Here is a 23,271-nt window from a genome sequence, read left to right as displayed (position 1 = left end):
AGTAACTCAAATAAAAGGGAGCTCCTACCTACTTCAAAGATGGGATCAAGTATTTAAGAAAATATTGGAAGAGAGATTATCTTTCTTTAGTATCTACATTATCCTTGCTAAAGGCTGTAAGCAATTGGGTAGATATATAGTAAATATTCTTTGCCTAAGAATTATAACTTTATATAGGTTAGTCAAATAAAATCATATTTAAACAATTATTATTATATAAATAATATTATATATTTACATATATTATATAAATATATTATTATATAAATAATATAATTAAAAATAATTATAAATAAAATGACAGAACTTGTTTTGTTAATCTCTGGACACAATACAGTAGAAGATAACATACTATGATAAAAACTGATTATAGTATAAAATAGAACATTAGCAAACATAAAAGACACTTAATTATAGTAATGCATTTGTAAAGGCTCTCAGCCAGTTGTGGCATGGCTATTGATTTTCCTGTCACTTAACCCTTAAGCAAGAGATGAAATCAGCTAGCACCAGTCACCAGTCTTTCCTTCTTGCTTTTCTAAGGGAAGCACAACAGGAGCATTCAAATATCAAACTTGGGGTCTGTTAGGAATGGGAAGGGCTACGTGAAAGGTAAGTTCTATTAGCTAAAATAAACAATAGTTAGACTCATGGAAGACTCAGCAGCAATGAGATCTTAAAAATAGTAAGGTAATCTCTCTCACACATACATACACAGACACACACAGACACAGACACACACACAGACACACACACACACACATACACACACAAACACACACACAAAACTAAACCACATAACCACCAAAACTAATCTTGAGGTTACCAGAAAGAAATTGCCATGGGAAGAATTAGAGGTTGAAGAAACAAACAAACAAACAAACAAACAAACAAAAAACAGTAATTTTAATAGAATAAATTGTTAGGGAATATACCTAAATAAAAAAAATAGACTCCCAGAAAAAAAAAAAAAAAGTGGACAAGAAGCTGCCCTGTGTTTTATGGTGAAGGAGTCAGAGTAAGAAAACCCATCCTCTATTACAAAGAGATAAAGAGAAGAGCTTTGTAAATCGCAAAGGTAGTGACAGACACCTGAAAAGAAGTAAGCCATGCTAAAACCAGCTCCTACTGGTAGCTCCCAGGCTGGGAGGGGGAGGAGAAGCAAGGCCTCATCCAAAAAGTTTAAAAAAAAAAAAAAAGAAAGAAAAAGAAAAGAAAAGCAGTTCTCTAAGAACAAGCTCACAAGCCTCAAACCCAGGTAAAGGTTTTGACCAAACAAGGAGTCTTCTGGCTTACAGATCTTCAGTGGAGAGGGATGCCATTTGGTATTCAGTATGACTCTGAAGACAATGATCATGGTGACAGGGAACATGTTATCTAAAGTTGAACTACCTGAGTCTGAAAGCAGGGAACAACCAAAAGTCAGAGAGCCTAAATTTAACCTGTCACAAAAGCTCTCCCTGGGTGGGGGAGCCCAGAAAGGCAACTGTGATTTGGAAAAGGGGTTCCAGAACTTTACAAACCAAAAAGTGCAGATGGTATACAAGTCTTTAATAGCTCAGAACAGACTTCATAGACTGAGACTGGCCTGTGAGTTGGAAAGTCCTGAGCCTTAAGGGTAGTGGGTGAATTAACCATGGAACCCACCTACTGCTATTCACTCCCGATAATAGGGTAAGTCTGAAACTCTAACAGTCTAACTGCTATAGGATGATGAAATACTTGGGAGATTTTGAAAGTACAAAGATAGGTTCTCTACAGATCTCAGTGCTGCTGCAGTTTTGCCCCATATTCACAATGCACTTAGGGATACTCCTAGCTAGAACATTAGGCATCCCAGAGCATCTGAAACTATGAGTTTGGGAAGGGTGACACACTGCAAAACTAAATGTGACCATATGCCTCTGGTATGCACTAAAGGGAAGCTACTTAAATGAAGACAGCATTAGCAGACATGAGATACTTGCCCAGCACAGACTCAACACCAGAATAAACAATAAAAGACAACCATCTACAAGTTCCACACTTGGCAGCCTCCAATTTTTGAGGACCCCAAAAAAAGATGTTCCAACATGTCATCTTGGTTTTTGTTTTTTAATGAAAATGTTATTCTAATAACAAAAATAATTTTAAGAATTGACAGTTGAGATTACATTAATTTAAAAAAACGTTACCCAGGAAAGGGAACAATTAGCAAAGAAAAGAGAAAAAAAATGTCAACTACACACGGAACATGCAATTACCTACAATATACAAAGAACCATAATAATAAGCACCCCAAACTAAATAATCCAATAAATATTGGACTAATAGATGAAATAGATAGCTCTCAAAAGAAGAAATACAAATATGCAATAAATATTTTAAAGAGTTCAAGATCTTTAGCTAAGTAGGAAATGCAAACTAGAACTGCTTTGAGATTCCATTTCACTTTAGACAGAGTGATTATGATAGAAACAACAGATGCTGTTGAGGATGTAACAGGAGAGGAACCATGCCACACTGCTGGGAACAGCCACCATAGAAGTCAGGATGGAAGTCCTGAAAAAACAAGACAAAACAAGCAAAACAAGCAACATAAAAAACATGTGAGAAGCTCCACTAGCCAAAAGCATCAAAATTAGACTTACCCTAAGACAGAGCTACCCTCCTGGGCACACAGCAGAGGCCACCAAGGCGGCTCACAGTGACACTTGCTCCACGTTTATTGTTGCACTACTTGCAAGAGCTAGAGAATGAACCCATTCTAAACATCTATCATAGACACAGTGGAATTTTAGAAAAGAAATCGTATTTTCCAGAAATAGATGCAACTGAAAATCAAAGCAAAATAAGGATGTCTCCAGAAACCTGTTAGTGTAAGTTTGCCTGCTCATCTGGAGAATCTAGAGTTAAATTGGGGTGATAGCAGTATGAAAGGAGAAAGAAGACTATGAGGAAAAAGAAGAAATCTTAAGGGAAGGGGAAATGGGTACAGAAGACGATGGAAAACATGTAACATGAAAGAAGCAGGAAGGACCTACTGGAAGGGGTGCCACACGGAGAACTGAGTAGAAGATAAATTACAATGAAGTGAAGCATATGTCTGAATATGGCATAATGGGATTCATTACTTTGTATTCTACCTTTAAATTAATAAGAAAAAGCATATACACCAAGCAGTAGTCGAAAGCAGAAAGAAAAGATGGGCTGGGGTTATGGCTCAGTGGGTAAAGTACTTGCTATGTAAACATGCGATCCTAAGCTTGGATCCCAGCAAACAACCTGATGTAGCCACATGCATCTATCATCCCAAAGTGGGATGCAGAAACAGGAGGCTCCAATCCTGGGAGCTCACTGACAGCACCTGATGAGCCTCAAGTTCAATGAGAGATCTCTCTTTAGAAATGAAGTGAACAACTCTAGAAGACAGACACCAGAGGGTGACCTCTAGATTTCACAAACACACATACATACAGATAGATCCATATGCAATGAGAAGGAAGGGAAAGGGGAAAAGGGAAAAGGAAGAGAAAAAAAGAAGTAGTGCACACTTTTAATCTCAGCACTGGGGAAGCAGAGGCAGATAGATCTCTATGAGTTCAAGGCCAGACTGGCCTAGACATTTAGTTCTAGGCTAGCCAGGTCTACATAGTGAGACCCTGTTTCAAAAAAAGAGAGATAAAGAGAAAAAGAGAAAAAGAGAGGAAGGAAGGAAGGAAGGAAGGAAGGAAGGAAGGAAGGAAGGAAAAAAGGAAGGAAGGAAAAAAGGAAGGAAGGAAGGGAGAGAGGAAAGAAGAAAGGAAGCAGAAAAAAGAGAGTGTCTTTTTTCTAGACAGAAAAAAGGAAGTGTCTCAGTTGCAAGGAAAGTAGCAAACGTAAGAAAAACTAACAATATTTAAATAAATAAAATAACCATCAATTCTGGAGCAACAAATAGAATAGCAAACAAGTACATTTTTGGATAAAACATAAATGTTTTAAAATATACTTAATACTTTAGCTTCCAATTTCAATTTTCCTTTAAGATGTCACAAGTGATATTTTACATATGGCTTACATTGAAATAGGAAATCAGCTTTTCTGATGGCTGATCACTTGCAGAATTTAAAATCACCATTAATTGTTGAATAGTATTCATAACAGTCCTAGAGGAAAAAAACACAGGAAGAAGCATTAAGCAACTAAGAAAAAAATAACAAGAAAGACCGAAATACAACTATCACTTAAATTGAGCATATCTCTTTTTTGAGTGGGGGGAGAAAGGGTTTATTTGGATTACACATCTTAAGTCACAGTCCAACAGTCCACTGAAGGAAGCAAAGGCAGGAACCTGGACAAATTCTGTGCAAGGTATGAGATGTGGAACTAGTTTCATTTTTCTACAAGTGTGACCAGTAGTGTTTGTTGAAGATGCTGTCTTTTTTTTCAGGGTATATTTTGGTCTTTGTCAAAAGTTAGGTGAATGTAGGCTTATGAATGACACCATCCTACCAAAAACCATCTATAGACTCAATGGAATCCTCATCAAAATCCCAATGCACTTCTTTGTAGAAGTTTAAAAAAAATCTTAAAATTCATGTGGCAATCCAAAAGACCCAGGATAGCCCAAACAATTATGAACAATGGAACACCAGTAAAAGCATCACTATTAAGCATGTCTCTGAACATATCCTGTATCCCGTGTATCTTGAAGAAGTTCCCTGAAATAAGTAAGACCTTATCTGAATAAAGTAAAATCACCTTAGTATGTATAGTTTAAAAATTACAGCTTACTTAAGTCTTTTAGAAAAGTAGTATCATTAAGTATAATCAAGAACTGATTGATACCCTTACTAATAAAACTAAGTACCAATACTATTGAGAAAGAATTATTTGTCAAACTAATGATGTTTTCCAGAAAATATACCTTATATTTTCATATTATATGGATATGTAACTGGCATCAAAATGTTATTCTTTCAGGAAAATATTACAACTAAGTGTTAATGCCCCACTCTCCAAGACAGGGAGGGCTTCACTGTATAGTATAGGCTAGCCTCAAGCTTACAACAACTGTCTTAATTTAGCCTCTCAAATCTGGAGATTACAATAAAGGATCACTATGTCTGTCCTTAAATTTTATACACTTATACAAATAAAGACAGTAAGACATTTAGAAACTCATGTGAAGAATTAAAAGAGCCTTTGTTACTCCTTCAAGGGAGGAGAGTAAGGTCTTGAGTAACTTTAAAAGTCATTATTGCTGGGGCTGGAGAGATGACTCAGCAGTTAAAAGCACTGACTGCTCTTCCAGAGGTCCTGAGTTCAATTCCCAGTAACTACATGGTAGCTCATAACCATCTGTAATGCCCTCTTCTGGTGTGTCTGAAGAGAGTGATAGTGTACTCAAATTCATAAAATAAATAAATATTTTAAAAAACTTTGAAGACATACACTTGTGTTTATAGAATATAGTAAAGATTGGTGTTGTAGCTTTGCTTTTGAGACACTTGTAAAGGATGCAAGGAACCACAAACTGTTTAGGGCTGGAATGCTGACTTAAATACAATACAAACATGCCATGTTCTGGGGTTTCTCTATACTTCATATTTCACACGCTACATTTTTATACCTATTAGAGATAAATCTAAGTCTCAATGACTAATGCCACAAATGACCAAGGACTAAAAAAAAATTGCAGACTTCTTTGAAGCAACTGACTCAAGCACTTATTTTTTTCTTGATACTGGTACCTTTTCTCAGATTCTTGGCTTTATGCTCTAGGTTCCAAGCCATACCAGCTCATTGTAGCCTAACTTCTATCTGGTTCTTTTGACTGCTTTCCTCACAGGTCAACCCTTACCATCTATATTCTTGCTTTTATACTTCCTGGCTTTGGGCAGATACATGTATTTTCATGTTTTTAACTTGCTCTGATAATTCCCTAATCTATGGGTGCTTTGTCCCTCACTGCTTACTAGAATCTGCATACATTCTGTAAGACTGGAATGTGAAACATGAATGCATCACATTTGTCACACCTCCCCCTGGTCCTTCATCCCTACCACTCTTCACTCAGTTCAGTCCTTTGGCACACGTCAGCTCAACTATTCCAATAGGTTAGTGCAGAGATTCCCACTCACTATGGGTGATAAGCAGAGGCATGTACAAGGAAAAGAATTCCTCAGGTTACTCTCATGTGCACTCTGGTCTAAGCACTAAGCTGCACTGACAGTCCTATTTCTAACCTGTCTATACTCAGTCTTCCCTCATGAACCACTGATAGGTAAAGCTGTAAAAATAAAGTCTGTGACTGGAGAGATGGCTCAGTGGTTAAGAGCACTGACTGCTTTTCCAGAGGTCCTGAGTTCAATTCCCAGCAACCACATGGTGGCTCACAACTATCTGCAATGGGGTCTGATGCCATCTTCTGGTGTGTCTGAAGAGAGCAATGGTGAATACACTAAACAAAAAAGCTTAAAAAAAGAAGTCTGGGCTGGGGATATAGATAAATGAAGGAGACCTGCTTAGTATGTGCAAAGCCTTGAATTTGATCACCAAGAAAACAAACTAACAAACAAATCCTTCTCTAAGAAATCAAATCTATTTTTATCCTTCTTTGTGTTTATCACCCATTAAAGACACAAACCACACCATGCACTAGGTAAAGTGAAGACAGCACACTAGTTAATACTTATTTTCTATTCCTGTAGTTTATCCCCCATCTTACAGTAAGTACAGAGCAGGTAGTAGTTCCCAGATCCATTATGTTTGCAACATTTCAGTGCCTCTTTATATAATATTACCTCTTGGTAAAATTCACTTGAGACAAAATTTCATACAATTTGTGTTACTAAAATGAGCCTGTCGACATACCTACTGTCAGTTGATATGTCTTACTACTTACTTGCAATGTACCGAGCACCATGACAGGTCTTAATTATTAAAACTGTGTATAAAAACCCATGGTCCATACAGAAAGCAACTTAAAGGCTATTGTTGGTATTAGTGAAAAACAGGTAAACACGTAAATGAATTTATAGTTATATTGTGATCATAAAGGAAGAGCAGATGGCAGTCCATAGAAAGAAGAATTTCAAGAAAGAATGCCAAGTATGAAGGCTTTCAAGTACAAAAGAGCTCTGACAACTCAAAAACTGAAAAAAGACCAGTGTGTGGCCAACGCAGAGTAATCAAGAACAAAAAGAGGTTGGCCTGGCAACAGAAAAACAGGCCACGTAAGGTCTCAGGGACTGTTAAGAATTTGCTTTGTATTCTCAATGCAACTAGAAGTAATCCAAGGGTTTAAGCAGTAGTCATACACACGATTTGATTTACACTCACAGACTATTATTTCCAGGCTCTGTGGAAAACAGATTTATTGGTAGGAGAAAGCTACAGTGCTAAGAAATGAATGATATGATCAGTTAGGTACTGCACAAATTCAAGAAGAAGAGAGCTGTCTTGCACAAAGGTGGTGAGGGTGGACAGAAATGGGGGAAAGCATGTGGTACATTCAGCTGGATCTGATCATTAATACCCAAGTTGGATATCAGAGAGAAAGGGTCATAAAATAACTCTAGGTTATGCAAAAATCAAATGTTGATGCTTTTCCTTTCTGAGTGAAACATACTTTTTAAGTTATGTTCCTTATACATAAAAACAACCAAGTTATATTTATAACTAAGCAAGTCAATAATCAACAAAACAGTCCTCCATATATATTTGTTACATGCTTTGCAAATACAAAGTCCGACAAAGAGCAAGTCTGAAGCACATAGACTGAATAAACAATTATAATGAAAACTAGAACCAGGCAAAGGCATACATACCTAACTGGAGTGTGTGGAGTAACCACGTTTGCATCTTCATCAGGGTTGCTTTTTCGTGGCGTTCTCTCTGTTTCAAAACTAAATGATAAGTAAAGTAACTCATACTGAAATTTGTGTTTATGCATCAAAAAACAGTTATTACTTAGTAATAAATAACAACAACTAATTCCTGCTGTTGAGAACATCACATGAATGTTCGCTATAAGGTAAGTACTATGAAATAAGTGCTGCTTGTAGGATTTATTTTTGTCACCATTGTTCTTCAGCACAGCTCTCCTTAAAACAATCACAGATTACAATATTCTGGAAAATGGAAGATGTTTTCTGGCTGGTGGTGTTAACAGCTGAGCTGTGTGGGATTTTAAAACATTGCAGATCCTGTTTTTCAGTGCACTATGCTGTCCAAAGATTTCATTTCTACTTAGATAGAACTAAAAACATTTTACTGTGTTTAACTTCTAAATTACATGTTTTAATTTCACAGTAAAATAATTCTTCTTAAAGAATCAAACTTGCTTTACATATGAACAGTTAAAAACTAATTACTCTCAGCCATTTCCTGTGGTGGATAGCCCTAGCCTCTTGTTGTCATGGTAACTCCACTCCTGGGAGGGGCTGCGAAGGAGGAGTGAATCTTGTAAACCTTCTGTCCAATCAAATTTGTTAAATAAAGGCTACAGCCAGTGATTGGGCAGTAGAAGAGGAGTGGGAGGAGCCAGAGGCAGGAAAAGGAGAAGACGAGGAGAGCGAAGAAAAAGAAGGCGGCGGCGCGGCGCGGAGTTGGCAGTTGGTCGAATCTAGAGGGCAGTTGGTGGAGAGAGAGAAGACGAAGAAGACCTTGACCTAGGAAACCGCAAGTTGTTAAGAGCTCTCATAGCCGGGGAATAGTGTAGTTTAATGGTAAATCTGCCCAATCTAGGCATGCAGCATTCATTTGATACTTATTGACTTGTGTCATTATTCTCTGGACTCCCTATGGGCAAAAGATTTACCGCAACAATTTCCTATTTTAGAAATCTTACTTGATAAGAGGATATTTCTTAAAATATTGTTTGAAATATCAATTAAGCAATAGTATATAAAAAGGCTAGAATGAAAAAGAAAGCACGTGAGTAAACTAATTAATTCAACCATTTTCTTTTGGTACACATTTAAAACCTATCTAGCTGACCAAACAAACAAACAAATACAAAATCAGAAAACTGTCAAAAAAAGTATTTACACTAAATCTCTATTAGTTATTAATTGTATGTTTAAAGAACTACCTTTGCATTAGACAAAGACATTTGAGAATAATCTGCTACAAAAAAATGTTAAAAGATTTCTAAGTTAATAAAAATCTATGTAACATAACTGAGTAATTATTAATCCTAATAAAAAGCATGCCAATATATAAAAGTTGTATCATTGCAATACCTGTCTATAGGATCAGTCTGAAGTGTTTTATCATGATCCAAAAATAGTCTTGCATCTAAATCTTTGTTTTTAAGATAAACTTCTTCGTAGCGTTTAGAAAGACTTTCAACCTCAAAAGAAAGAAACTGGCAATTATTCTTTTTGTGTTATGTCTCTTAGCATACACAAGTAGATTTCATTAAAGAACTTTTATACTATGTACATTTAATTTTCAAACATACTGAGTCCAGATCCAAAGTAAGACTGGTCTAGAAGTGAACTATAGAGTATTACACATAAACCTTATCATTTTTTACTATTTTACATATACATTTCACTTATTAGAATTTCAGCTAGATGAGGGTCATCAATACCACAAAACAGTGCTGAACACACAAAAAAAGTCATTACAGGTTGAACATTTCCTACCCAACATGTTTAGAACCAAAATCATTTAATATTTTAATTTTTAAAAATTTTGTAATACTGGCATATAAAAATGAGATATCTGAAGGACAACATCTAAGTACAAAATTGATTTATGTGATAAAGACATATTATTGTATGTAGAGTATGAAGGTAATTTTAGAAAACCTTTTAAAATACTTTTGTGTTCTGAGTAGAACTTTTCAGTTGTGGTCATATCAGTGTTTTTTAAAAAAAATAACAAATCGTTAAGGGCTCTTATTATAACCACGATTTGCTGTGATTTCCCCCCCCCCCCCCTTCCTTCTAGTGTTAGGGAAGAACCAAGAGTCTTACACATATTAAACACACATTCCACTATTACTTGAGCCCTGAAGTGTTTTCTGCCTAGTTTGGTTTGTTGGTGGTGGTAGTGTTCCAGTTCTGGGGATAGAAGCCAGGATATTTGACATACTTGGACAGGTACTCTACCACTGAACCACACTCCCTAGCCCTTTCTGTGGCTTTCAAAGTTAATGCTTAATCTTGAGGTAACAAAAACTGCATTATTTAAAAAAAAAAAAAAAAAAAAAAAAGGTTGAAGAATGCAAATTGTATGTTTCCCTACATAAATACACTGGGCAGAAGGGTTACTAGTCCATGGCTAAGAATAGTTGCCTTACCTCAGAGAAGCATAATCTGACTGGCAATTACATGTGCAATACTGAAAAAGTGAAGCTTCTCTTAAGGTACCCATTGAAACTAACCCTTTATTTAGAACACATTTTAGAGTTGAGAACAGCAGGTTTCTAATGACTAAGGTAGGAATAAGATTACTAAAAGTCCAGGTCCCAGACAAGTGGTGGTGGCTCATGTCTTTAATCCCAGCACTTGGGAGGCAGTAGAGGGCAGATCTCTTAGTTCATAGCCAGCATGGTCTACAGAGTGAGTCACGGCTACATAGAGAAACCCTGTCTCAAAAACAAAACAAAACAAAACAAACAAAAAAAAAAAACAAAAAAAACCCACCAACCACCCAAATAAACAAAAACAAAACAAACAAAAACCAAAAAAGACCAGGTCGCTTCTTGCTTCCCCAGGTCCATAGTAGACCACTCTTCTGCCCTGTATATCAATATTATAAAAAAAATTGTAGTTTACTTGAAGAGGTTCTACTACAACATACCATTGAGCCTTTGAAGCTACAAAGTTCAGTCACTCAAAAAGCCATCTTCCATAAGTATACTCAGTTCAGAAATCACCTCACCTCAGAACAGTGTTCCAAGAAATTCACCTGACCCAGTTTGGATGGGACAGTTCTCCTCAAGATACAAGAACCCATGCATACTTCCAAATCAGAGTCTTAGAGACTTTTATTGATCTCTGGGGTTTTTGTTTGGTGTATTATCATTCATTGTATATAATCCTAGATTTAATAATTTCTTTCAAGTGCATTTTGCACTTTGACCATACAAATCCTCCCATACTCTTCCTTTCCCTGAGTCTTCTGCCTCTTTCCTGTCATATTGAAACTCGTGGTTTTATGTATCTATGTAAAATCTAGAATCCACAGAGTAGAGCAAACATAAGGTATTTATCTTTCTGTGTAGTGATGCAATATTCTGAAACTATCTGTTATATTCTAAGAGACTGGAACTTTTGCTGTACCTCACAGCCAAAGTTAATAATATGCCTTGAGGTCACTTACAAATTAAGACTGCTAAGGTACTGTGTACTCAAACTGTTTGCTTAACCTACCTTTAAGACAACAATGTAACCAATAGCCAGCCTTACCTGCCTTGAATTTCTCACCTAATTAATTTTTACAACCTAAGCTAAGGCATAGCTGCAATCTTAAGTTACATGCAATTCCATGCCTCTGACCTAGATAACGCATGTGTTTCATTTACTGAAAGCTGCAAATTCAGAACCTGAAAAAAAAAAAACCTTCCTAAAATCTGTAATAAAATTTCAAAGCAACCTTTTATGGATACCAGCTGATTTAAAAAGAAAAAAACTGATCTTTGTTATCTGGGTTGGCTGTAATCAATTGGAGCCAGTGACTTAATCCCTTGTTAAACTTCTAAAGATTTCTTTGAAGTATGCCATTCTTCCCCCATGTGATGTGTTCTATGCTATTCAATAAACAGAATAAAGCTCTTTGTTGGGGAAAAATACCTCTCACACAAACACACACAGCTCAAACAACAGACATAGGAAACACAGACACTGAAACAGACAAACACAAGGACAGCCTTTAGGCAGGCACAGATTTAGAGGCACACAACAAAGTACAGAAGACAAAGTGAATGTGAAGTAAAGACTTCAAATCTGGACTCCCCCTTGGTTAAACAACTCCAACAAGTACTTTTCTTTCTTTAATGTGAAACTGATGTGTTATTGGTAACTCAAAATTAATCACTAATATGCTATAATCTGCACATTTCTGAGTTTATATTATTTGACTTAATATTATGATCTCAAGGTATACACATTTTCCCATAAGCAGTATAAATGCCTTCATTCTCCAAAGGCTTAAAAAACTCCACTGCGTATACATATCGTATGTTCTTTATCCATTTACCTGATAGACATCTAGACTGATTCTATAAATTAGCTATTATAGCTAGAGCAACAATAAGCATGGCTATACAAGGATCTTTATGGCATGCTGTCATAAAGTCTTTGGAACATATACCCAGAAAGGATACAGGTGTGCCACTTAGTAGTCCCATTTTTAGTTTTTTCAGAACTTCATTGTTGATTTCATCAAGACTAGACTAATCACATTCCCACTATTATATATATATATATATATATATATATATATATATATATATATATATATAAATAATATTATATTATATATAATATATATGATAAATTTATTAGATATACAAAGATTGATAGCTTCCAAAGAGTTCCTCTTACCCCATAGGCTGTTTTTCTTCATTCAAAGTTTCATGCAAAGCCCTTTAATTTCATTCAATTGCGAAAAATAGTAATCTTTCATCTTTCCCAGAAAATTATGTTATCTACCTTAAAAGTATTCTACCTATGCTTTCTGTAGAAGCATCAGTTTCTGTTTATACATTAAGAACTTCCATACAGTTATGTGATTTCATGGGAGGAGAACTAGAATCTAATTTCCTTCGTCTGTGTGTAGTTTCCCCAGGATCACCTGTGAAGAAGCTATGTATTGTCATTTTGTTCTGGTATCTTGTAACATTCCTTCCTTTCCTGGGTCACGGAATAGTGTGAGGAGCATTGGTGAAGTCAGCAGTGAACCACCTGGACCTGAGTTCTTCTAGTGGAGAGACTCATTACCTTCTCAATATCATCATAGCAGATCTGATTATATACTCTTGCTTTAATTTTCTAAGCCACTTATATCCTGAAATTTATCCATTATTTTTTCTAGATTTTCCATTTTACTTGAATATTGGTTTTCAAAGGTGCTCTAATGATCCTGATTTTCATCGGTGTTTGTTTCCTTTTCAACACCTAATTTTATTAAGTTGGGTCTTTCTTCTGGTCCATTTGGCTCAAGGTTTATCAATCTTGCTTATCCATTCAAAGAATAAACTCTTCATTTCACTGAGGTTTTGTTTTGTTGGGGGGGGAGAGGGAGGACTTGAGAGCACGTAGGCTAGCCTCCAATTTAAACGTTTGCCTCTCCCACTAGCACTTATTTTGAAAAATTAATCACTCTATTCGTTTACATCTCAAATGATATCCCACTTCCCAGCTACCCCTCCACCAACCCCCCATCCCATGATATCCAGCTTCCAGGTTACCCCTTCACCACACCTCCATCCCATGATATCCAGCTTCCAGGTTACCCCTTTACCACACTTCCATCCCATGATATCCAGCTTCCAGGTTACCCCTTCACCACACCTCCATCCCCCATCCGCCCTCCCCACTCCCTCCCACTAGCACTTTTAATGACAGTGAATGAAAGCTCATCTCTGTTCCACATGATCTAGCACAACACTTGCACACACTGAACACATGACAAACATTAAGTAAACTCCTAAAGTAAATTACAAATCTAGATAAAAGAATCAGGTGTCTAGCTTTCTAATTCTATGACTTCTGACAAATTATGTTAACATATACATTTGAATACATGTCTTTTAAAACTTTTGTTACCACAGAAAAGTTATCTGTACAATTCTACTCAGTTTAGTTTTCTTTGAGAAATAAACAACTGACATAAAGTAAATTGATTTTTAAAAATGTAAACAATTATCCCGCCCCTCAAAGTCTCAAACAAACCATTCTAGTTTTAATTGAATTTTCTTTCAAATTACCTCTGGAAGTCCATTAGATGATACAATTCCAAGTGAATTTATAAAAGGGATAAAATTTTTGAAATAAACATTTTTCACCTGAAAAATACAACATTTGAATATATAAATCTAAAACTACCCAGTTATATGACGACATATTACAATTTAAAACAAAATAAAATCTAGTCCCAGTAACTATTCACACCAACAGTGTTAATTGCCACTTGCATTACATTTAAACTAATGATATTAATTTATAACTGATTTGATTATTTACTTTTTAATAATGATTTCATAACAGAGTTTAAATGGAAAACTGTTAATGAAATGGGATTAATGGCATGAGGAACCATTGAAACCACATTTTAAAATTCCACTTATAAAATGTATTTAGAGTACTGGTTGTTCTACAAGTGCAATGTGCTATAAAATTTTTAACCAATTGCTTTTCTTAACCTAACTTTCTTTTCCAAACTTCTTTTTTTTCTAACAAATAGGGATTAACACAGGAATTAAGCCTAGGAAGCACTTACTATTTTTGTTTTCTAATTTGTTTACACTTACCTAAGCTATTTAGTAGTTATCCAATTATTAAAATTAGCCACTAGTTATATATCCACAAATGCTATCAAGTGGCAATTAAAATATTAGTTTTTATTAGCTATACTTGAATATAAATATGTAAAGATTCTAAATTCTAAGAATAAATTCCTTAAGATGAAAAACTGATTTATTCTAATACACAAAAGTAACTTTAAGTAATTACAAAAAATCCAGGGAAATAGAAAATGTATTTATTACTATTTGTTCTCTTACGATTAAACAACAGAATTAAGACAGAACTACTTCTACGACATTTGTCAGCTTATTTGCGTGGGTAACTTGTGATCCTAGAAAGATGGAAAATGAATATCTAGGTTTATATCTAAATTTAATATATCTATATAGATACAGATATTCATAAATTAATAAGAACCACAGTGGTAAAGCACAGATAGCTTGGTAATGATTCTAATACTTCTTTAATCAGATTTTGCAAACAGATCCTTACTCCTTCCCAAAGTTGTCAGAATTCCAAAGATTTAACACTTCACACATCTGATGATGAATTATAAACAAAATTTCAATAAATAAAATGTGAGAGAAAAAATGTATAGAATGAACAGAGAGCCTGTACAACGTGTTCTAAACTCTATCAGAGGTTCAACGAATGATGAGCAACCAGTCTCTGGAAACATGTTTACTCATTATTATAAGGAAGTAGGGTACATTATTTGTAAAAATCCTTTCATTTCCCAATCCTAGATTCTTGAAGAAAATAATTACTCCATGTGCCTAAGTTCTCTCCAATAATTATTAACATCTGATACAGTATTTATAAAGAGAGTCATAAAACATTAAACAGAAAATGAATGTTAGATTACTTTAGTTTCATGGAAGTAAAACACTAATGTTTCTTGGCAGGGTGTTTGAAAACACTAAGTATATTAGTAAATTCAACGGAATAGAAGAATAATGCATTTGAAAACTATCATCTTCATGATATAGTCAGTGAGTCCAGAAGGGAACTATTCTCTTTAAAAGCAACATAAGAAAGTGTGAAATTAATTTTTCCAAGAATTTTGTTCCTAAAAAATAGAAACTGTCCCACTTTAACAAAAAGTATGCTAACAACAAAAAGTATATATTGTCAGATAGACCTTGCATATATATCTACTTCAGCTGTTTTAAATACCATGTAAGAGAAATTACCTCATCTATATTACACTCATGCTCTTTACAGAGCACTTCGATAACTCTTGTATCATTTTCTAGTTGTCTTGCTATCCGAGCACTCCTGCTCTGACCTCTTCTGGGTGTTCGAGGTGAACCATTAATGGGGATTACAGCTGTTTCTGTGAAAATGGGAAATTAGATTAAAAACAATTGTGTATTCCATATTGAACATTAATGAAACTGGGCTGTGGATATAACTGAGCTGGTAGAGTACTTGCCTAGAAAAGCATGAAACCTTGGGTTCAATTCCCAGCACCACATATTCCAGCAATGCTGGTATATACCTGTAATCCCAGCATTTGGGAGGTGGAGGAAGAATCAAAGCTTGAGCCACTACTGTCTACACAGTAATGTCAAAGGCAGCCTAGGCCACATGAGGCCCTATTTCCAAAATAACTAAAATTAAACAAATTATAAAATAATGGCACACTGCAATTATAATTAAGATGTCAAAAATACTCTTGGTGGCTTATTATAGTTTACTATATGATAACAATTTTAACTTCTCAATTAATGCCTATTGGGACACCCTTTGTTTTGTAGTGCTGGCAATCAAATCCAGGGTCTTTATGCATGCTACACAAATGCTCTATCACTGAGCCACAGACTGTCCTTGAATATCTGTTGCGATGTATACGCTGCTACAAGTTTTTGCAACTCATTTTTCTTTTACTCTAAATCTCATCCCTAAAAGTCATATCTTATAAACCCAGAGAAAGTCTGACAAAAATTATTTATGTTACTTATAAGTGTTTTACTCAGTATATATGATCAAAAATATTTCCTAGGCTGCTGAGATTGCTCCGTGGCAAAGACACTTGTTACCCAGGTTGACAACCTAGTTCAGTCCCTGGAACCCAGCCAATGGAGGAAAGAACTGACTCCTAGAATATGTCCTTTAATTTTCACACACAGCCCACACATAATTCTCCCACTTGTAGTGTAGGGGCTGGAGAAATGGCTCGGTGGTTAGGTGGTACTCTGCTCTGTCAGAGTACTCAGAATCAATTCCCAGAATCCAAAACTGTCTGTTCAGTTCCAGGGGATAGGATGCCCTCTTCTGGCCTCTACAGGTATCAGGCACACATACATGCTGGCAAAACACCAGTACATATTTTTTAAAAAGATCTACTATAAAGTATGAGTATATAGCAAGAGGAATCCATGAGTAAAGACCATTGCCACCATGCCATGCCTGATGCCCCGAGTTTGACCTCTGTGACCCACACAAACATAAAAACAGAGAACTGACTCTAAAAAGTTGTCCTCCGACCTCTACTTGTATTCAGCCATTCTACATGTACCCCCTCACACACAAATAATACCAATAAAAAAAACTAAAGCGTGGTATTTATAAAAATAAATAAAATATAAACATACTGTGATTTTCTTAAATAATCTGTATTATTTTGAATGTTACTGACTCAGCTATTAGATTACAAGGTGATTAAATATAGTCTAGCCACTCTAGAAATCAGTGTGGAGAATACTCAAAAGCTAAAACACATCTACCATTATGACCCAGCTCTCTAATTGGACTTAAGACTCACTCAACAATAAGGAAACCATGCCTGGTACTTGAAACCTAGCCAACTACCTAAGGGCTAGTGATGTTACAGACCTTGGAGAAGAACCTACAACCCCACTTTTTTAGACCAGTATAATCCCTAATAACAATCCATAAACATTTGTCCTTATACCACAGATAGGTAGTCTTCACTCCTTATCAAGAAAACTTCTCTTTGTCACAGATGGAGACCATTACAGAAAATCACAACTGATCAAAAATTCAGGGCTGTGAAGTCCAGTCCCAATGGACACACCCACAAAACTCTCTAGACCGTAAGGCTCAAGAACCCTTGCAGAAGAGGGTCTAGAAGACTGTAAGAGACAGAGAAACAGGAAGGCTGTATATCCTAGAACCAAAATATGTTTAATACATTCTCAAAAATTTCCAGATTATGTTTTCCCAGGAAGTATTGTTAAGAGATGAATCAGGCTTCACCATTGAGCCTCTTCTACAGCACGGTTAGACCTGATGCACTGATCTGTTGTCTAGTTTAGAACTACTATTTTCACTTTTAGCATTCCAGCAGCCAGGAATCAACTTGTCCTTAGCTACGTGATTCAAGATTCTGTTCTTGAGGTGACCAAAAGAAATATTTCTAGTCTAAGAAACACACTTATTTACACTTATCTTTGCTTAATGTTATCTAACTATATCAGCAATAGTTACTTTTATTTCAATATATTTCCCATCCTTGTCAGCACCGAATGAAACAGTATCAATTACTGTTCATATAAAGAAAGTCAGTCATACAACATACAATATTCAATACTAATTATAGAATTGTCCCTTTTTTAAGAGGTATGGATCACATCTCTGTGTTGTCTTTTTCTCTACTACAAATCCCCTACCTCCCCCTACTCCTTCAAGAAAAACCTTTACCCACCCTTACCTATTCTTCAAACTTGTTTCTTTTATATGCTATTGACTAGCTTTCCACTGCTACAATTTTTTATTTTTAAATTTTATTTTATTTTTACGAGTGTATGAGGGGTGTATTTAAGTGAGGACAGTGCCTAAGGAGTCCAGAAGAGGGAATTCAATCTCCCTAGAGATTAAGTTACAGGAGGTTGTGAAGCACCCAACATGGGTGCTGGGAACTGAACTCAGATCCTTTGTAAGAGCAGTATGCACTCTTAACCACTAAACCATCTTTCCAGCCCTTGTTTAATTTATTATTATTATTACATTATCATGATGATGGTGTGTGTGTGTATGAGTGTGTGCACATGAACATGTGGGGGTACCAGGGCACATCTGTGGAGGTCAAAGAACAACATTCAGAAGTCACTTTTCTCCTTCTACCATAAATTCTGGAGATCAGACTCAGGCTGTTAGGTTTGTACATCTCACTAGCTCTGTAAAAACTCCCATATCACTAGACCTTCCAAAATAATTAGCTTTGTTTTGATTAACCCAGAGCACTCACTACTTATTCTTAATTATTTGTTCAACATTTTATCTTTTCTTCTATAATTTATACTACTTAAAGGTTGCTGTAGTTTGTATCTGGGAATGTGCAGACCCATGTGTTAAAGTGTTGGTCTGCAGCTATCACCAGAGTCTAACCAGCTAGAGGATCACTAAGAGTGCATCCCTTGAAGGAAAATGGGGCACAATCCTTTTCCTAACTCTCTTTCACTTTCAACCTTTTATTTCTCTAGTAGAAGGTGAACAACTTTATTCCACTATGTGCTTCCAACTCCTTTACCACAGACTCAAAACATAGGGGCCAACTGACTGCACTGGAATCTCCCAAACTGTGAGCTAAACTAACCTTTTCTCTCAGTAAGTTCATCTCATCAGATATTGTCACAGTAAAGCAGAGCTGAGAACAAAGGCAGAGTCCACACCTGATTAATGTTTCATCATCCTTTCAGTTTCAGGACCACACCAGACCTATAGACAGACAGTACATAACTACTGAAGAGAAAGGAGAGGAGCACCGTATTGTTTCCAATACTTACTGTATGGTTCTCTGAGTAGTGCAGGAGGTGAGAACTTAATAAAATAGTCAACTACACACAACATTAACTGAAATGAGATTACCAGATCATCTTCCATCTGTAATACTTCTCCTAAAAATGAAAAAGATGCATATTTAAAAATTTTAATTGTACTTATCTACTATTTAGTTACCTATGTATGCATGCATATATGAGCACATGTGTGTATGTGTGCATGTACCACAATGCACATGTGGCAATCAGAGGACAACCTGCAGGAGCTGGTGCTCTTCTTTTACTATGTAGGTCCAGTGACAAACTCAGGTTGCCAGGTTGATGGCAGGTGCCTTTACATGAAAAACCATCTCACTGGCCTCAAGATTCCCATTTTAAAGAAAAATTAGAGACTAGTACCTTTAAATTAGATTAAAATGTGGGCAGTAATATATTCATATGCTCATTCATTTGCTAATCACTACAGCCATGATAAGTTTTTCTTTTCTTTCCAAAAATTAAAATAAAGCTGAGATTTAAAACATAAATGAAGTTACAAAATTATATAGCGTTAATATACCCTCTGAATTTTAAGATTAAGGATTATAATTTTTTAATGATTTATTTATTTTATGTATTCAAGTACACTATTGCTCTTTTCAGACACACCACAAGAGGGCACTGGATCCCATTAACAGATGGTTGTGAGCCACCATGGGGTTGCTGGGAATTGAACTCAGGAATTCTGGAAGAGCAGTCAATGCTCTTAACTGCTGAGCCATTTCTCCAGCCCCCAATAATTAATTCTTATTAAAATAATCTGATTTTTTTTGTAAAATTTAGTTCCTATTTTGGTATGACTTGCAGAACTCATATTTTCCAGAAACCATGCTGAAGCACAATGCATGCTAGTCTTTTATTCAAAAATACTTATAAAATATCTCATATGCTCAGTTTAATACCCTATAAAATATTACACTAGGCAAAACCATCAAGAAACAACAAACTCAGAATATCCTAACAGTTTATGCTGTATATAAATATACAACTATGAAGCTTGTAAAAATAAGTGCATAATAGGTACCTATATAAAAATGTAAATTATGATAAAATATAAGTGCATATTTTCTTCTGGCCCTATTTTTTTTAAGAGAGAAGTGTAGGGGTCAAAGCGATCGCTCATGGTTACTAGCACTTGCTGTTCTTGCAGCCAATCCAGGTTAGGCTCCCAGCACCAAGGGTCACAGGTACCAGGCATACATGTAGATGTAGATATATGCAAGCAAAACACTCATATACATAGAAGATAAAAACAAATACATTTTAAAATAAAGGAAAAGTTTGATTTGATTCACTTCCTTCTGGGTATCTAAGCTAGTATTAATGACAATGAAGAATGAAACTCTCAAATATGTGAGAAAATTAATAACTCTCCATCAAGTAGATGTTTTAAATCCATATGGTAAGATACAAAAGAATGTTTGCAATGAATTCAGTAAAGAAATATCACAAGACTGTAGACAGCAAAGTAAAAATGAATGGTATGAAAATGTCACTATAAACTCATTAATCTATATGCTAACTAAAAACTAATGCCAGTGAAGAAACAGGCATGAAGATTGCTGTTAGGCATATCCAAGTAAGAAGAGCAAAGCCAGGTGAAACAGCTTCTCCCCTCATAAACAACATTCTGAAAGGAACACACACATCAGCCAGGTGCCAGCAGAGGTGGTAAAATCTGCAACACTGTAGCAGAATGCTCATCGCTTTCATCTTCTGACTTGGAGGGAGAACTCATTGCTACAGAAGGTAAAAGGGAAGTAAACTGTACTGGCTCCAGAGATCCCAGTATAGTATGCTGACTGGAAAAAGAGGAAAGTATAAAATTTATCCTACAAAGACTTAGAACTGCAAAGGCTCATAGCATTCCAAAGGAATTCTCTAGTCTTCCCTTACCTTCTGTAAGGTACTATAATATCTGTTTACAGCACACTGTAATTCTATGGGGAATACGATCTAAATACATGCTAAGTGCAAAATGAATGAAGGGAGGGTCTCTCAAACTACCTCAGAGAAAACCAGTAAAATGAAGAAGAAAAGCACACTCAAAATAAAAAGAAAATCACAAAAGGGGGAGAAAAATCAGAGAACCTAATAGGAAGAGAAAAACCTAATAAGCAAACAGACAAACAAAGCCAGTGCTCCTGCGTTACAGTGAACTCCCATGCCTGGGATGTCAGACAGGAAGATAATTAGCTCAAAGGTAGACTGGGCTACATGCCAAGAACTTGCTTTCAAACAAACAAACAAACAAGCTCACTGATCTCAATTTATATAAAAACAAGGTGTCAGATGAACTAAGAAAGAACTAGGGTAACAGAATTAGTTTAGCTCAAAACACACAAAAGACAAGATGAATAGAACCTATATGTAATACACTTGGGGATGTAGCTCAGTGGCAGAATATTTGCTTGGCATTCATGAAGTCTTGAGTTCAATTCCCAGCATTGCAAAAATGATTTAAAATAATTAAAATGAGAGAAAAATATGAAAAACAAAACAACCTGATATAATGTTCAAAGAAAACAAACTAAATAAAATAATGCCTTAAAATACAACTTGTTAAGATGTCTCAGAAGTGAAAAACAGAGTACCTAGTTAGTTTGTTTAAAAAAGTGTTCCAAGACAAGTGAATGCAGTATGATACAAATCAATAGATATCTTAGTAAAGGAATTAAACCTCAAATGTAGTGTTCACCTACTTTTCTTTTCCGAATATGAGCATCTGCCTGCATGTTTGTCTGTGCCCATGAAGGCCAGAGGAGGGGAACAGATGCCCTGGACTGGAGTTATACAGACTGTGAGCTGCCATGTGGATTGAAAGCAGGGCTCTGGTGCAAGTTTTAGTTTTAGCTACTTTAACTAGCCAACTAAAGATGGCTTTACCTACTATGCCATGTCTCCAGACGTAAACCTCAAGTTTAAAAAAGAGCTCACCAAGTATTCAGCAACTAAATGACAGGAGGAACTTAAGTGAGCTTCAGATTTCTCAAAAGTAACATTCAGTACTATAGTTTCTTCTTTTAAATTAATTATTTTTATTTGTTATTTTATTTATTTACATTTCAAATGTTAGCCCCTTTCCCAGTTTCCCCTCCACAAACTCTCTATCCCTTCCCCTCCCCCTGCTTCTAAGAGGGTGCTCTCCCACCAACCAACCCACTCTCACCTCACTGCCCTAGCATTCACCTATAGTGGGGCATCAAACCTCCACAGGACCATGGGGTTCCCCTCCAGTGATGCCTGATAAGGCATCCTCTGCTACATTTGCAGCTAGAGCCATGGGTCCCTCCAACCCCCATGTGTACTCTTTGGTTGGTGGTTTAGTCCTTGGGAGCTTTGGGGCATCTGGTTGGTTGATATTGTTGCTCTTCTTATGGGGTTGCAAACCCCTTCAGCTCCTTCAGTTTTTGCCCTAATTTCTTCTCCACTGGGGTCCCTGTGTCAATACTACAAGATATTTTCTTTTTCTTAAAGATAGTAAATGCTTTTATTTTCAATGTTAAAAAAATCAGTATTTTTAATATTAAAACAACTAGTTTTTTAAAAAAGACAGAAAAGCCGAAGGTGGCATCTACAGGGAAGTCCATCCTCACTGCCACACACACACACACACACACACACACACACACACACACGTGCACACACACCTCTGACCGGCTTCAGTCAGGATGCCCAGCAGTTTCCAGTCACATGAGCATACACACAGGCCAGGAGCAAGTACCAAAACAGCTTTAGAAATGACTGGCCAGCGCAGTCCAGGCGTTAGAAAACTACTCCGCTTGAGGAGAAAGGAAGTACAGTATGGAGTGCAAGAGAGGGGATGCTCACACAACCCTCCAGCTGACCTTAAAGCTGGGGATGTGTTCAGGGCCCAGCATCAGTAAGACAGGTCGTGTTAAGGGGCTAGGCAAGATGGACAGATGGTGATGACTAGGGGAGCAAACCCAGGCTATTCCAGCATTCAGGGTAGGCAGGCCCTTTCAGTGACTGCCTGAGATGGGCTTGCTAGAGATCTAGGAGAGTACCAAGTAGAAGAG

General features: G+C 36.2%; 1 protein-coding gene across 3 annotated transcripts in view; it reads right to left on the bottom strand.

Annotated features, from left to right (window-relative positions):
* Rb1 (RB transcriptional corepressor 1) overlaps positions 1-23,271 on the bottom strand; it is a 140,005-nt gene that overhangs the window by 75,031 nt on the left and 41,703 nt on the right. For all 3 annotated transcript variants that reach the window (XM_076930734.1, XM_076930735.1, XM_034497700.2), the window contains 6 exons: positions 19,199-19,309; positions 15,641-15,783; positions 13,910-13,987; positions 9,210-9,319; positions 7,794-7,871; positions 4,040-4,127 (listed from right to left, as the gene is read on the bottom strand). In XM_076930734.1, the coding sequence (XP_076786849.1) occupies positions 4,040-4,127; positions 7,794-7,871; positions 9,210-9,319; positions 13,910-13,987; positions 15,641-15,783; positions 19,199-19,309 (608 nt within the window). The remainder of the gene's footprint in view (positions 1-4,039; positions 4,128-7,793; positions 7,872-9,209; positions 9,320-13,909; positions 13,988-15,640; positions 15,784-19,198; positions 19,310-23,271) is intronic.

Source organism: Arvicanthis niloticus, chromosome 3 (assembly GCF_011762505.2).
Source record: "Arvicanthis niloticus isolate mArvNil1 chromosome 3, mArvNil1.pat.X, whole genome shotgun sequence".
Classification (NCBI taxonomy): Eukaryota; Metazoa; Chordata; class Mammalia; order Rodentia; family Muridae; genus Arvicanthis; species Arvicanthis niloticus.
The sequence above is the reverse complement of the archived record's forward strand: the minus strand, read 5'-3'. Positions and strand labels throughout refer to the sequence as shown.